The 17,468-nt window shown below is 38.4% G+C and overlaps 1 protein-coding gene across 2 annotated transcripts in view; it reads right to left on the bottom strand.

Moving 5' to 3' along the window:
• ASCC3 (activating signal cointegrator 1 complex subunit 3) overlaps nucleotides 1-17,468 on the bottom strand; it is a 258,311-nt gene that overhangs the window by 152,145 nt on the left and 88,698 nt on the right. For both annotated transcript variants that reach the window (XM_044427352.1, XM_044427362.1), the window contains exons 12-13: nucleotides 8,619-8,795; nucleotides 5,744-5,815 (exon numbers count right to left, since the gene is read on the bottom strand). In XM_044427352.1, coding sequence (XP_044283287.1) covers nucleotides 5,744-5,815; nucleotides 8,619-8,795 — 249 coding nt within the window. The remainder of the gene's footprint in view (nucleotides 1-5,743; nucleotides 5,816-8,618; nucleotides 8,796-17,468) is intronic.

Below are 17,468 nucleotides of genomic sequence, written 5' to 3'. Positions count from 1 at the left end.
CCCTTGCACATGTACTTCTATTCTAAACTATCACAGTGCTCTGACTGGCTTTCTCTAAAAGGGAATTTATACATATCGCTGCTAAAGAATGAACAGTATCACAGAAACTAGCAATTATAGGAAAGGAGTGCCACATTTTTGTCCAAACTCATTCTCTCCACGCTGTACCTTCTTACCCAATTTAAACAAAAGCAAAAACCCTTCCCAGTTTTCTAAAATGTCCCCTGGTACAACCCACTGCAGCAACATATTGCTCTCCTCTCCCAATGTTAGGGTAAAGAGAACTTAACGTAAGTCCAGAACTTCCATTTGGAAACAAGGAGTTCAAGCAACTATGTTATTAGCAGAACAAACCAAAACAAAACAAAGGAGCTCTTCTTCCATTCTTCCCAGAGTGAGAAAGCAATAATTAAGATTTAACTAATAGATACAGGAAAATAATCATTGGGGGAGGGTGACAGTTAAGCATCTGGAAAGGGAAGAATAAACAGAAGCTTTGTCAAACCCGAGACTCTGTGAGAATTTTGATGTTTACATTACAACAGATGCAAGAAATGTTTGAACAGAAATCTTAATGGAACAGTTAGGTAGTGTTCCAGTACGAAGCTTGTTTAAGAAATGCATGCCATTAGTAAATGGTACAGGTAAAGCAAGATAACTCCATACCTAACATACACTGTCTTTTTAACTGATTTTTATATGGTTTCCACAAAAAAGGAAAAAAGCACAACAAAAATAAGACATCTATTATTTCAGCAACTAACACACAAGGAGGGGGCTCAGGAAAGAATGCTATCACCACATTTACACTGACTAATTCAAAGTGAAGCCTACAAATGAGACAACTCATTAGTTTGAACAGATGGATAAAAATTAAAGGCTGATTCACCAACTTTTAATTTCCCAATAGCAAAGAAAAGCTTGAAGTCATGTGGACTAGGACAGTTGAAAAATCAACATGAAAAGATTTCCCTCCATCTGCTGCAACACTTGCCTGTGTAGAATACCTCCCACTGTCCTTTTTCCTTAATAGCGATAACACATGTATGTCCGTGTATTTTAATAAATGCTACAACATCAACTGAATAGCACACTACAACCTGTGCTAAAGCAGTGTGACTGGGCTGAAGCAACACCAATTGTGTAAAACTACTTGTGTCTTGTTAAGATGCTGTGTTCTTTGAAAAGCTAGGAAAACTTACTAAGGAACCATCTATACATACTATTTTTAAGGTTTCAAGGGCATTACAAAACAGACCTGCACCCAACCGCCCCCCAAAAAATTGATAAAACAAAAACTGGGAAATCCAATATTGAGTATGGAAAAATGCAAAAACCTCCACATTCTTTTTCTTTAGGGCATTGCTATCACAAATACAGCAGTAACATTTTTGGGTATATATTTAGATTTGGCATTTGGGCAGCAAAAATAAATAAACAAACAGTACTGGCAAACTGATACTAAGATAGATTCATCCAGCAAATTAGTGATATAGTTGTATTGTCAACTGATATTCTGTCTACTGCATTAGCACTTTTTGGTCCATTTGAGGTATAAAGCTGGTGGAACCAAGCTGGCACAACTAGATTCCAATGACTCTTCTGTTTTTTGGGCTAAACCAGATATGACAAGAAATTTGTATTCATATTTAACATTTTTTAAAAATGCAAGTGGCAGAAATTAGAGGATGGGAACTGATGATCAGGATCGCAGCAGGTTGAGTCGGTAGGAGGAGAGTTTAACTACTACTTCTGCTGTAGTTCTGGCAAAAATTACCGCTTTGAAGTTGCTATTTCAATTGACAGGAAACTTCCTAAAGGTTCAAAGCAAACAGCAGTTTCAAATGAGCAATTTTTATCAGGACTGAAGTTGTGCTAAACTTTCCCACCCTACCTGCCACATCCTAATGATTATCAAATAAAGCTGTTGTTTGCATGTAAAGCACACATGTGCATACAAACAATACATTAAATGGAAAGGCACATTTAACATCTCGTGTAGTGTGGCCCTTCATAAGCTTGATATCTGCAACTTTCAGACAACTGTGTTGTGTAGAACCCCCAGTGAGATTTTTGCTGGCAAAGTCCTACGACAATAGGGAAAAAACTATGACAGTTCATTATATTTAATGAAAAAGGGTTCAACAAAAGGGTAGTTGCTGGATTATAGTTTATTACCAAAGCTGATGCCACTCTCTACAACTAAACACAGAGCATGAATGATTTCTCATGACAAAGTAATTGCTATACTCTCGTTCCAGTTACGAACAGTTAAAACTAAGTAGCATGGAGAAAATGTACTCTGTGACAACATTTGGAATAGGATAACCAGTTTACTTGATCAGAAATGCATCAGCACTCTTACTAACTCTATCACATTAGATATTCCTGACAGGCACTGAAAGGAATAATGACCTATCTTGGATTTACACATCAGAACATCCTCCTTTAATATGAAGTGTTCCATCATCCCAATCTTTGCTTGGTTCCGTGTGACTTGGTACCAGAAAATCTTTCTTGAACCCCTTTTGTTCTAACTAAAATTATACATTTATTCTTATAAGCTGCTTAGTTTACTTGTTTAGTTTATTTGTTCTGGATTATTTTCACTCTTTGCTTTCTTTGTTAGTTACCTTTTCCACTGCCCCATTTCCATGTTTTAACCATTAGGAATTGGGAAGAAGAATGCTTGATGCAATAAAAATAATTCTTTCACAAATAAAAAAGACTGATTACTGCTGAAAATAAATATTTCACCTTCCCCTAAGAAAAATCCTCTTCTATTAATAGCATGTAGAGTTATCCCTTTTACAACAAAAGCTGCTAGTCTAGGAAATATATAGATTCATACAAGCAGACATACTTGGGGAAAGGGGAGCTTATAATGCATAACTGACTGCATTATAGGATGTTAATACCTTCCTAATTCTAAACCACAAGTAAGGGAACTGAGAAGATGGCTATCTGTTCAGTTCCACAATGTAACTCTGTACAGTCAAAAACTGTAGGGAGTTATTGTCAGTAAGAGAAGACAATACTAGGACACGTGGCCCACTTGCCTTGAAAGGCAGCTTCAACTATTTGAATATTAGAATTTATCCCATGTGCTAATGATAGAGTGGACAGAAAGTCTAAACAAATTATAACAATTACATGCAAGCAGAGAAACACAACAGGAGACCAGGGTGTAAATATATCTTAATTGACCTACACCAACTGTTAAAGGGCATCATTTTTATCAGAAGCAACAATCTGCTATTTCTGAGAAGGGACCTACCAACGGGAGTCAGCTGATGGAACTGATTCGCTTTCTCCACAGTTATCCTCCTTGCTTGAGCCCTAAATATGCTCCAGAATATTAGATGATCTCCCAGAGCAGATTTTGAGTTTCTGCAGGAGGGGGAAAATAAAGTAGTCTTCTTATGGTGATGACCCAGGCATCCTGCCTAATCCTTAACTAAGGAATGTGGTATATAAGGTGAGCTGTTCACAGAGCCTGGTACCTATTTATCTATTGACTACACGTTTTTTATGGGAATATGGGCTTGAAAGTTATCTAGTCTAATGCTATTGATCAAGGGAACTGTACTCAACATTGTGAACAGCTCATACTAACTCCTAATTATAAAGTTCTTGAATCTAAATAAAATAAAAAATAAGTAAAACATGTCTCTAAAAGAAACACTTATCACTAGCCACTAAATATTTACTGAAATTAAAAAATTGCACAGTCTTGGGCTTTGATAAGTAGAAGGGAAGTCTAAAGATGGGAAATGGATATCAACAAATACTCATCTTTCCTTGCATGCTGCTAAATTTCTTTCTATCGCTGCTGAAATTTGTTTCAATCTGTTAGTCTTTACTATGTAATATTTTAACTTACATCAGTGTATCGTGTTTGCATTACATTCTTCAAGAAGCATAATTCCACCTTCTTTTACCCATATGATGAAATATGTGAAAAGACACTACTAGATTATTTTGGAGATAAACAAATGGACAGTCTCTCAGGTACGACCAGCAGAGTCAGTTCAAGTTCAAGTAAAAAACCAAAACCTTAAACAATGCCCTGAATACAATATGGAACCAGGAAAGTCTCTGAAGAACTTATGTAATGCAGCTCCATTTTAAAAACTTTTAAAAGGGCAAGTTATTACATTTTCCCTTAAGGAATTCTGACTGAATGGCTGCCAAGGTAATTGCACAGAGTTTCCTAAAAGGCACTATTTATCAGTATTTGGGTTACATGTAGGCCATTTTTAAGAGAAAGGAAGTTGGATGGATTATAAAGTTGTTTCTGTAATAATGCATCTCTTTGGCTCACAAGTCCTAAGCCACTCATAACTCACTATTTGCTATAAAAAGTTAGTGAAACATTATTTCAAGAGGAATGGAAACACTTATTTGAAACAGCAACAAATGGAGGATGGATTCAGCAATTTGGCTTGCACTGGAATGCAATCAGTGTTGAAAAAAGGCATGTAGAGAATGTGCTATATTAAAGTACCAAGAAGCATCTCTATTACTATCATGTATAAATATTGTGTGTCATTTGTGGGTGGATGCTGATAAAAAATAAAAAAGCTAAGATGTACTTGGATTAATTTTGCTAATCAGATCTAAAACTGCTAATCAGTTTCTGATACAGATCTGCACTATGGCTATATGCCCAATTAAGCCTTCTATCTGACAGAAGAGCTTCCATCCAGAGAATGAAGAGAGAACAGATTCCGTCTTCATCCTGCAACCCCTTTGCACATAAACTTGACTATTCAAGGCTGGAGAACTCCCCAGAGCAGATTTGATGGAGGGAGCAGGCGACTGCAGTGGGAAAGAGAAGAGAGAATCTCTGTTCCACAAGCAGGAATCCATCTGCACAAACTGGATTTTGCCCTAAGGCTGCAAACTTATGCATCCTTTCCAGACAGTAAACCCTACTGAAGACAATGAGACTTACTTCTGAGTGAGCACACATGGGATTGCACTGTAAAGATCAGAACCTTCTAAAAATTTAGATTTAAAATGTAAGCTATTTAATAAGCTAGACTTAAAACACAAAGGAAAGACGTAAGATCTTGTAATAGAGCCTAGATCATGCTACTAAGCTTCCTCACTTTCATTTTCACACACATAAAGCAGGAGTGTGCAGATATTATATGTTTGGGAACCTGTTTAGACTGGAAAAACAGGCCTACAACTTTTAAAATGCTCCAAAAGACCTATTCATTAAAATCAATTTCATTTTCACATCTCATATATGTTTTTGTTTTTATATCTTTCTTTTATTCTCTCTCTTTGTGTCTTTTTTATTGCCACATGGATGGCAATAAAGTTAATCATTCTTACAGAATGTTCTAGAAGCATCCCCACAACAGAAGGAATTACCTAAGGTATACAGAAAAGAACACAGTCTTACCCATTCATCTCTCATGACTTTTGTTTGGTAATGAACGAAAGTTGGACCAAATGGAGCCCATTCAGTTCAATTTTTCTTTAATTACAGAGAGGGCAAATAACAAGTTCTAAGAAATCCTACGGGCTACTGAATTTTACACTCTACAGTATCTGACTCTGTGGGATTTCTTATACGAAATTTTCATTTTAAAATCTGTTTATTGCCTCTGAAGGCTGAGTCAGCTGGTTTCCAAATGGAACAGAGGGAAATCAAAGTGTTTATGCCTTCAAAAAATAAATCTTTATTAACATTATTCACAAACAGGCTCTAACAAAAAGCTAAGCATACCTGATGTCCAGCTGTTACTTGCTTCAAGACATTTTCGTAACAAACTTCATCCATATTATTCATCTGTTGCACCTGAACAATATAGCAAATATTTTATTTTCATATTGTATTTTCCAATAATTACATAATATCTTTAATATGACATATATAATTTCATTTGCTATTATTTGATACTTGATAAATGCAGACCTAGTTTTTAAGGTATTATGCATTTATTGTGCACTGAAATTCTATAGAAATACATAGAATTGTACATGTCTTAACCCAAAACCAAACATATAAAACATATAAAATCATAGCTAGAACTTTCCCATATCAAGTAATATGATTTGGTCTAACTAATATAACACTCCTGGGAATGTGATACCTGAGCCTGTGGCTGAGAGGGCTGGGGAAAAGCTTTAATCAAAGATAAGCATCTCTACTGCAATATGGGTCTTTAGCTGGATTTTCAGAAGATTTTCCAAACATTTAAAACGCACTACCGATTGTGTACAAGTTAATGGAGCATTACATTCAAGAACTGGGAAGAGGTACAAAAAGGCAAATGTAAGTAAGTAACTCCAATATTAGTAGTGGATGGCAGAACAGCTGTGAGCTAGACCTGGTACACGTGCAATGTCAATGTGTGGGTTAATTAACTCATGAAGTGGTGAAAGTGTGTGGGGCAATCAAGCTCAGTATCTTTGGTGGCACACTCCTTAATTCCGTTTTCAATTAACAACCCCAATTTGTAGGCTGTTATCATGGTATCCAAACCTGGCCACTTTGGTCTGTTCAGGCATTAAATCCAACAACAAATTGTAAGCTATTTTTGGTTGTTTGATTGGGCTCAGGCTTCATACTAGCAACCTATGAACAAGGAAACCATAGGTTGATAACTGAAAGAGAAAGGACAAGCATGCCGGAGGCAATGGATTTGCTTGCTTCAATTCATGCATGGCAATGCCTGGTTTAAATAACCCATGAGTTGGAATTATGTGTGAACTAGAGCTTACTTCTCTCCATACAAGCTTTTACCCACAATAGGTGTGTTACAGTGAACCACAGTATAGGGTTGTTATACACTTTCCCTCAGCCTTATTTGTACTGTGGGGATAACATGAATGGAATATAGCAGGGCTGCTGTACATTAATCTCACACTTCAGCCCAATCCCCAAGCAGTAATAGGGTTCTAATGCCAATGGGCAACACTGCAGAGCATGACCTGCAGGGTTGTCATAAGTGAGTAGTTTCTTTCCAGACTCCAAGGATGGAGCTTAAGGGGACTGCCCCTTCCACTTCTGCTGATGGAAATAGTTCTGCCAGTGGAATGATAGCGCTGGCACATGATGCCGCTTGAACTTCTCCATCTTTTCAAAACAAAACTACTGCTACTCTAAATCTTGTGATGCTGCCTTGGAGTTTTGTATGTTCCTCTTAAATAGAAGTAAAAGGGACAGCACCAACTTACTTGAAAAAGCCTAAACTGTACAGGCTTGTGGTGCAATCTTTAGCAGCCTTTTATGGCTTTTATTAACACTGATAAAAGATAGTTTGAGATAAGCAGTCTATCATTAACTCTCTAATTATCTTAGCAATTGCATAACTTCTGATCACACTGTAACATAACTAACTCCAGCACAGTTCTAAGAGAGGAAGGGGAATCATTCATTAAGGCAGCAACAGCTTCCATAAACTGAAGCCAGGGAATTCAAAGTCAGAGCTGGTACTCTGTGCACAGCACATAATTATTGAAAGGATAGCTGATTGCAGTGAATAAATAACTCACTAGCAAAGGGATATAATTGGAACTGTCATCTCTATTATCATGGCAAAACATACAATAATGAGAGAGAAGGGGAACTGAACACTGTCTAGCAAGTCAAAGAATGCTCAAATCTAAATTTAAGGAAGAACAAAATTATAAGGGTAATCCATCTGGAAAAAGAGATGCTATATTCTTCCTCTCATAGAGAGTATTCTGTGTTGCTAAAGCATTGTGCAACTGGCCAGATTTGCAAGTTAGCAAAAGCACAGAAAAATGCAGAAATTAGTCACATCCTATTTGCATGTTCCTGCATAAAATCCAGCGTAGGAATTCAGCCATCTTCCTGTTAGCTGGTGTGGCACAGTGTAAACCCAGGCATATTCATTCAGAAATACATTCTACTGTGTCTAATAGGACATACTCCTTAGCAAGTGTGTTTAAGATGCAGCTTAAGTATTAAATTCAAATCTCAGCTCAGTATAGGACACACAAGATGGTCACAGAAATAATTTTCAATATAAGGGATATACTTACCTGATCTGGTAGGCCTGTCACAAGGATTAGCGAGACAACATTCAGTCAGTAAGTGAATCATTTTGCTTCAGTGAACTGCTTTGAAAACTATAAAGCAATATATATATGCACTAATCTTTTGCTTCTAGTACTTTATTCTGTTGCTGGCTTTATTTTATTTTGGTTTTATTCTTTGATGTTGGTTTTACCTTGGGTTCACACTGTGCTGTTTTTATTTTTTGTTTAATGTTTTGATGTTGTTTAGATATATCACACACCATCCAGGGAACTTTAGCTTATTGGGCAGTTTAAAAGTACAGTAAATAAATCATATTATTGACTTATTTATATAATACTATCACTGTACACAGCACTGTGAAGAAAGTTTTGAAATAGTTTACAATCTAAACTTCAAAATGAAGTGGGCAATAAAGTAGAGGAAAGGAGAGAGACATGAGTAACAATGTACTTGCAGGAATTTACACATAATTACCATAATGAAAATATTTAGAGGGATAGTTTCTATTTCAAGTGGGGTAAGTACTGCTTAAACGTGTTTTTAAGAGTGGCTCCCTCAACACAGGCTTTCAAATTGTTGATTTAAACATTACCTTATTGAGTGTCTTGATCCCTATAAATGTTTGCCCAAGTGGAACAGGCCGGAAACGACCATCAAAATAAAAGAGTCCAATATAGGGATTAACATGTAGAAATGTAGCAACATCAAGGTAATTAGGTAATGTAGCTGAAAGGCCCAAGATCCTGATCATACTTTGTGTAGACTCAACCTGTAAAACAGAAAGAAAATGTTGTTACATTATCTCAAGTTTATTCAACATTATATATAGTAGAAAGCTGATACTAATTTAGCTATAAAAAGAAATAATTCACATATAAATAGAATATCTGGTAATAGTATTTACAGGAGGACTAGGCAGATACTGCTTACAAGATCTATTTACCTCCTTTTCATCTCTCTTGCTTTAACTAAAATCTCCAAGTTCTAGAGCCACATGTGAGGCAGAGGCTCAGGGTGAACAGATACTGACATTTAAGGAAGAGAATGTCTCTAAGCCACGTTAGGGTAACTTATGGCCCTCCAGATGTATTGGCCAACAGTTCCCAATTGTGAGGGGAGTTGTAATCCAAAACATCTGGAGGGCCAGTGCTGCTATAAGCACACACAGTCCAGGGATTTGTTCTTAGAACCTGAACTGAGTTCACAGTCATATCACACAAAAAAACGACTCTCCGTAGATTTTTGTGTGATAGGAAGAAAAGCCCTTTGTTATTCCATTAAACAATTAAAATAAAAATGCATCAATATTCTAGAAACCCGGTATTAACTATAGAAGATCCAGCTCTACTGCTTGCCTGTTTTACAGAGGATGTTCTCAGTTGGCCCCAAGAGTTGAATTAAGTATGCTTAAGAGGCAGAAAGAGCCTCAAAGACATCTAAGTTCAAGCATACACAGTATCAAGAAACTTGATATGAGAAGGAATTAGCTTTGCTCAATTGCTGAACCAGAGCATGGATGTCTTTAATTCACATCTAAATGATATTATAAAATTCACTACTATGGGCTCACAATTCTATGGAAACTTGGTATTCCCTAGTTTAACCTTTCTATAGCTTTAACAAAGCACCTAGAAGCAGTTCTCGCCATCCTGAACCAATGTTTGCAGGCTGGAGTCAAGTGGATGTGGGACAACAGGTAAAAATGGAATCTGGATAAAGCCAAGGGGATACTGTCGGGAAATGGATATAGTCTGGAAGAGATAAGCCTGTTTCTGTTTGATGAGGTCTCCATGACAGGTAAAGGTAAAAATTGGGTGGGGAAGTTCTTAGAAACATAGAAACAGAGCAATTTGGAAGGGGTCTCCCGGCCCATCTAGTCTGACCCCTGGCTCCACCCAGCTCTGTTCATGACATGCCTACCATGTGCACGTCCAACCTATCATTAAACATCCTCACCAATGGGGCTTCAACCACCTCCCGTGGAAGACCATTACATACCCTAGGGGTCCTAACTGTCAGGAAGTACTTGAAACTTGGCTCCCTGAACTTTGCTCCACCTCTGTCTGACAACCCCTCACATACCTGCATGTTCTAACAGGCTGCCTCTGAGTATCCTCTTCTCAAGACTGAAAAGACCCAGCTCCCTCAGTCTCTCCTCATATGACTTATGCTGCAAACCAGCCACCATCCTTGTGGCCCTTTGCTGCACCGATTCCAATCTTGCTATATCCCTCTTGTAATGAGGAACCCCGAAATGAACACAGTACTTCAGCTGCAGGTGCACCAGAGTCATATAGGGTGATAGTAATACCTCTCTCGATCTAGAAGCCATGGTTCTGGCCATTCATCCTAGGGGGGCATTTGCCCTTTTGATCGCCCCATTACACTGCTGACTCATGCTTAGCCTGCAGTCAACCAGCACCTAAAGATCTTTTTCACAAGTGCTGCTCTCCAGCCACTTGTTCCCTAACCTGTATTTATGACACCCATTCCTATGACCCAAGTGCAAGGCCTTGAACGCCATCCTGTTGTCCCCAATCCACTTCCATAGTGGATACTATGTGGAAACAGTCCAACATCCTAAAAACAGACTGGAGTAATGGCTAAGAGCTATTCTTCTAAATTTGGCTAATGAAAATGTTTTTCTGCTAACAGGAAAGATCTTGGTGCATTGATCCATGTTTCTGTAATTGTCAGTCTTGATTATTTTAGTGTTTTGTGCATGGCGCTGCACCTGAAGGAGACTCAGAAACTTCATCTAGTACAAAATTCTGCTGCATATATATTCTGGCAAGTGCTGAAAGGCAGGGACCTCTTCACTAAGTTCCATGCTACTAACAATTTTACTTCCCAGACCAATGTATGGTGATGCTTTTTAGTTTAAAGCCATCCATGGACCTTAAAGCCCTTGAACCTGGAGACCCATCTGAGCCCAGTCACCAGCTGAGGTAAACAGGCTCCACCAGGTGTTTGCTTTTGCAACAGGCCTAGCCAACAGTGCCCAAAATCTAGGCTTTCTCCCAAATTGCAGAACCTCCTTCCTTAAGGAAAGCTATGCGTCTGTTATCTTTCCAGATGGGTCAGCAGGCCTACTTCTTCCTTGTTACTTTCAACTGAGAAAGTGATTCTCTGTAACTATTTTAAATCTGGAGTGTTACTGTTGTAATCTTTTCTTGCTCTTAATGCATTTTAAAAATGAAGTAAACCATAGAGAACTGCTGGAAAGGCAGTAAAGAAGTGGATGGACGGATGGACAGATAGAGAGATAGCTATTATAAAATGCAGGCAAGAATGGCTTCAGGAATCTTAGTTGGATAAGCCCCGTGAAGCAGTTCTACTTCTAAGAAGAAATGACAAGCCTTGCTTTTGATTAAAAATGAACAATTTAATTTGTGCATCAAGTAGTCTGAGGGCTACACTGTTCCACATTATAATGGTAACACCGAAACGGATTTGAGTCAAAGAGCAATCCTGTCATGATTTATGGGTGTATCTAATTGACAGGTAGCTCTAACAGTGTGTGGAAATATGGGCACCGTATCATTTTTGCAATTACTGAAAACTAGTGCATGAAAAAGGAAGGAGGAGTTCCGGCAGTCCTGTGGTTGTGTGAGGACTGCTTTCCAGTGACACCTTCTTTCGCTTCAAGACGTTAACCGGGGGCGGGGGGGGGGGGGTTAACAGTCAGCACCTTCTTTCCTGAACAGCAGCGTTCTGCAGGTCTGAAAAGGGCACATCATTTTTCTATATTTGTAATCTATTTATAATCTGTGAAGCTTACAAATCTGGTAAAATAATAAAGAAAACAACTAGTTCAGATCTTAAATAACACTTTCTTCTCCTTCAGTGCCAGTGGTATTTGATAGCACATATATTAACATGCATCTAAAACATAATTGTTGGCAATGGCTCACTGTTATTACTGACTTTACTGTGATTGCATGTATGTGTGAGGCAGGAGGGGACTTTGGACACAGAATATAAAGTTGACTGAGACATAGCTGGATAATTTTAATCACTCTTGTTGTAAAACTACTATCATTAAGTTATTTTAAGGGAATTGTTCCTTCAAGAGATTAGAATTAGCACCAAGCTTATGAATAGCTGCCAAGATGAATTAGCTGCCAACACTTGTGTGGTGGGGTGTATGTGGAGTGAAGAATGTAACTACAATAAAGAAATGATTCCAGAGGATATGGTTCAAGATTTGTCAGCCTATGTGAAGAAAGGCAGCAATACACATTGAAAATTGGGCTGTTTTCATTATGTACTCAAATTAGAAACATTAACATGATTAGGCTGTTTATCCCGATGCTACATTTTCAGCACTGTAATGCAACTTTTATTTTTAATTAAAATATATTTCAAAATACTGCTGTTCTCTGGTGTGAGCACATTTCACCTTAAAAAATTAGAACCATAAATTGCAAGTTTTAGGATCACTGACACTGGTTCTAATCATTTTCATACAGTCTGCGGAAAGAAATATTGGCCAGACATTAAAAGGGGGGTTTCAAAATTCAGTTTGCTATGAACCATTATCGTCATCAGCGACAGAAAAAAACTGTAATTGCTTATTGCTGTTACTGTTTTCATTAAGTTCTTAAAGTTGGCTGAAAGCTCTAATCCTAAGAGAGATTGAAACCCTCTCCATTGGAAGGCAGAACATCATTCTTCACATTCTTCCATCTACTGCCAGACAATTTCCCTTTTGCGGAGGACAACCTTCTAAGTCAGGGGGTAAAGGAAATAGGAGCAGAGCTGGAGGGCTGTATCTGAAATCAGGGGGGACACAAGTGGCTGTGCACTGAAGTGCCTTTCATTGGTTGGCTCTATGGTTGCAGGAGGCAAATTTTCATTCTAGAACACTTCAGTTAGGGAAAACAATACAAGACTGACATGAGATGGTGCTTGAATTTGGTAGTGGTCTTTCCTCCCTCTCTAGAAAGGGATATGTAATCTACCAGGAACTCTTGCTGCAGGCTGCAACTGTTGGTGACACTCACTCTACACATGCTTGGAGATATTCTTTGTCATTATCACATACCTTTTAGGGCACAATCTTGCATATAACGGTGTGTGAGAACATACTTCAGTAGGAGCACACCACATGCAAACATGCACAGCAATGTGCAGCCAGTTAAGTACTCTTTCCAGAAAGCTCAGTAGACACAGACATTCTTGTTCCTCCAGCACAGTCTTCCCCAATCTCAAGCTCTCCATTTCCAGTGGCTGTGCTGGCCGGAGATGAAAAAGTTGCAGTTCAGTGTATCTGGAGAGCACCAGATTGTGGGAGACTGCATACTGAAATCTAAGACTTAGAAGAAATAGGACTGAAATAAGAACATAGGGGAAGCAATGTTTGATCAGACCTATGGTCTATCAAGTCTAGCCTTCACACCCTACCTGTGTACAGGGTCCCACAAGCAGGATATGAGTAGAATAGTTCCCTCCTGTCCAATTTCCCCAGTACATAGGCACACCACCTCTGGCACCAGAGGTAGCACATACACATCAAAACCAGTAGCCACCAATAGCTTTTTCCTCCCTGAATTTGTGCAATTCCCTTTTGAAGCCATCACTGCTTCTTGTGGCAGTGAAATCCATAATTGAATGATGTGCTGGGGGAGCAAGTCCTTCCTTTTATCTGACCCGAATCTCCCACTGATCAGCTACATGGGATGATCCCAGCTTCTAGTATTATGTGAGAAAGAATGAAATTGTCTCCCTCCCTACTTTCTCCATAATTCTAAACACTATGCTTAATTTTGAAAGAAGTCAAATTTATTAGCATTAGTTTCCCTCCACCAAGCATGTTTAATATGCTAAACAGGGTAGGGGTAGTAACATAATATTCAGACTACTACTGGATGGAAAACAGAACGCCCACAGGCATAAACTACATGTTATGTGGAGAACTCCAGAACTCTCAAGGTTGCTTCCCTCCTACAAAGCAGTAGCACTACTTAGTTCATTTTTTCTGGATTTTCCTCCTGTCACTTCCCCCCAGAAGTTACCCATCCCTGTTCTCCCTCAGTCATGGTTCCAAAAGGTTGCATCTCTGACAGGCTGAAAATCATCAGAATGAAATATAATAGGAAAAAATATCAGATTCTGTGCCTAGGAAAAAGAAACCAAATACTGCATTTGGCTACAGGTGAAAAGGATCTTGGAATTGTTGTAGATCACAAGATGAATACGAGTCAACAATGTGATATAGCTACAAAACCCCAAATGCTTTTTTGGGCTGTGCTAATAGAAGTATGTGTTTATATTATTAGGGAATTATTGGGATATATTAAAAAGTATCATTTCCAAATCATATGAAGTACTTGTTGCCTTCTACTCAGCACTGGTTAGGCCTTATCCTGAGTACTGTGTCCAGTTCTGGGCACCAGAGTTTAAGAAAGATGCAGACAAATTGGAACAGGTTCAGAGAAGGGCAATAAGGATGAACTGGGAACTGGAAATAAAGCCTCTTGTGGAGAGGCTAGAAGAATGAAGCATGTTTAGCCCTGAAAAGAGAAGACTGAGGGGAAGCATTCAAGATGAAGCTGGACAGCCATGTTACTTGGAGCCCCGCACTGAGAAGGGGGTTGGACCCGACTGCCTTAATGGTCCCTTCTGCCTCTACTATTCTATGATTCTGTGACTTCATAACATCACCGCTCCACTCCAAAAAGTAAAGCATACTGTCACTCAAGAGTGAGCATTGTAATTTTGGAAGGGAACTTACAGCTATATTCAGAAAGGGCAGTTTGAGATGTTTTAGTCCACTGTCTTGCAGTACAGGATTCTCTATATTTAAATTTCTCTCTCTCTCTCCAAACAATTGCTGATTAAAAACAATTGGTGGATTGGTGGGGGCCAGGGAAAGTATATCTAAGACCTCAGCCTTTCTTGGGTCTGCACTGATAAGCACTCCTGTAACCTTTATTTAGTAATAAATATTCAATAAGATCATATATATTGTGTCACATTAATGCTTAGTATCAAGCACATCTTTAAGTATAAAACTGTAAAGACATAAACATACAGGCATAATCTGCAGAGATGTCACACACAGAAATGAATGCAATTGCCTTAAATATTCTGAACAAAATGCATTTGTAGCTAAGCAACTGAGTAACACTATACATGGGTTAATTCTAACAAATGAAGCCTGATGTTTAAAATACTCTAGCCTCACAGAACTCTTAACTATTAATAGTACTCTTAAATTTTTAAAAAAGCACAAAAAACAGCAAACTGAACACCTTGTAATTCTGTACTATACTGCGATGGATGAACATCTGTATAATTTTCCTGAGGCTGCTTTCACACCTGAAAACTGAAATAGCACAATGAATTTCTTCTTGAGGGTAAAAGCGAGGGTGAAGGCAATTGTTAATATAGGATAGACTGTAAAAACCTAAACCAATACAACAAAACATTGTTAACAAAGGTTTATGTTTCATTATGGTTCAATTTAAACTCAACCCAAACTCGAAGGGTATAATCCAAAATTGATTTATTCCAGCACCAAGAGACTGCAAAATTTAAATCAATCAATTATTGTGTGACCCTAGGGTCCTCAGCCTGGTGCCCATAGAAGCCTCTTCTGGTGCCTGGTATGCTTCCTGTCTGTCAGGTTTTGACATAGCTTCCATACAGCCTGAAGTGCTGGATCCTGTCTAATCTTGGAAACTAAACAGGTTGGGCCAGGTTGAAATCTGGATGGGTGGGCTTAAATGTGTGAACCTCCCAGAGAACTTTGGCTATGGATAGTATAGAAATGAAATGTAGTAACAACAACAGCAACAACAACAACTGTTGTTATTATTGTAATTATTGTTGTAATTATTATTATTTTCCTTTAAACTTAAAAGCAAAGGTGACAACCAAACTGTGAGGCTGACATGCTATAAAGTGACACTCCAGCCTTCAATGACTTCCTCCTTGCCCCAGTGACTTTCTTAGAAAATAAAAATGGCAAATAGCTACCACAGTTCACTTTGAAGTTCTTCCAAGTCAGACAGAGAAAAGGTAATCTGGGGGTGGTAAGGAGCATGATTTGCAGGTAAAGGAAGTAGCAGAAAGCAAAGGTGTAGTTTACCTGTATGTGTGTGTTTGCATGCATGCTCTATCATTTATTTGTTACACAGTAGCATATATTCTTCCTGGGTTTGAAGTTCTCCTTTTTTTTTGTTTTGGTCAGTGTTACAATTTTGTTCTCACTGTGTGTATATGAATATGTACAGTATCTCTGTGTGTAAGGAAGATGGTATATTTTGCTTCAGTGTTTTCTTTTTTCTTTTGGTTTAAGTAGGTATTTTGGCACTGTGTTAATATTTATCTGAATATGACATTAATAATGCTATATGTATGTATGTATGTGTTTTGGAATACCACTCCCACTTCTTCCTTTCACTCAGTTTCTTAGTATGTTACTGGGTTGCTGATTCTCATCAGTTTGCCTTCTGCAAAATAGGCACTGGAGGAAAATAACAACACAACAACACTTGGAACTTAGACCTTACCACACCTTTCTCGTATCCTCACCAGTCTGCCATAGTATCTGATGACTAGAACACAGACATATATCAAGGACACAGATAAGTTGCAGGGTTGAAAGGAAGGGCTTGACACAGCTGAAGATCTCAACAGCCATACAGTGTGCAATACTCAGAACAGCTTTGCCCAACCTAATGGCCCTGGGTAGTTTAGAGTGCAATCTCCATCACCCTGCCCACTGCTCATGCTGGCTGGAAACAATGGGAGTTGGTGGTACACGGGATCTGGAGGGCTGATTGAGAGGCCTGACACTACCACAGCAGTGGCTGAAAAGAAGAACAACCACAGTAACTGCTTTGTTTGCAGAAAAATTTTGAATAGGCAGAAATGGTGAAATCAAGAAGAGGGATACCATTTGTTGTTGTTGTTTTTTTTGCAGTTTTACATTAAGAGTATAACACCGTTAAAGGACAGCTAGTTCTCGTTGATTTCAGCGGGATTTCATTTTAAGCACACCAATGCAGCTTTAAACTTGACTGCATTACATACTGAACAGAAATGTCTTCATTTATTTTATTTTTCCTATCCAAAGGGCTCAAAGTGAATTAAACGCAATATTATCTCTAGCCTCTTCTCCCCTGTGCTGTAGATTAGCCTGATTTAATTCTTCATCTAGAATTTGAAATTCTCTCCTGCACTATCTCACTGCTATAAGCATAATGTATTTCTAACATTTTCAGAGCAAGTCTAGGGAGGGGGACCAAGTGAAGGCCAAGAAAGTGAAAGCTTTTCATCTGAGAGGTCCAGAAGAAAAAGCATTATCTCTCAAAAAGAAGCTTTAATCAGACACTCAAAGCTAAAAGTTACATGCTATGCAAGTGTGCATGGTATGCAACTTAATGTGCAATAGAGGTCACAAGTAGTACTGATTTTTCATATATTTTCCTTC

Source organism: Varanus komodoensis, unplaced genomic scaffold (assembly GCF_004798865.1).
Source record: "Varanus komodoensis strain SLA01 unplaced genomic scaffold, ASM479886v1 scaffold1, whole genome shotgun sequence".
NCBI classification, from domain to species: domain Eukaryota; kingdom Metazoa; phylum Chordata; class Lepidosauria; order Squamata; family Varanidae; genus Varanus; species Varanus komodoensis.
This window is presented reverse-complemented; position numbering and strand designations above follow the sequence as displayed.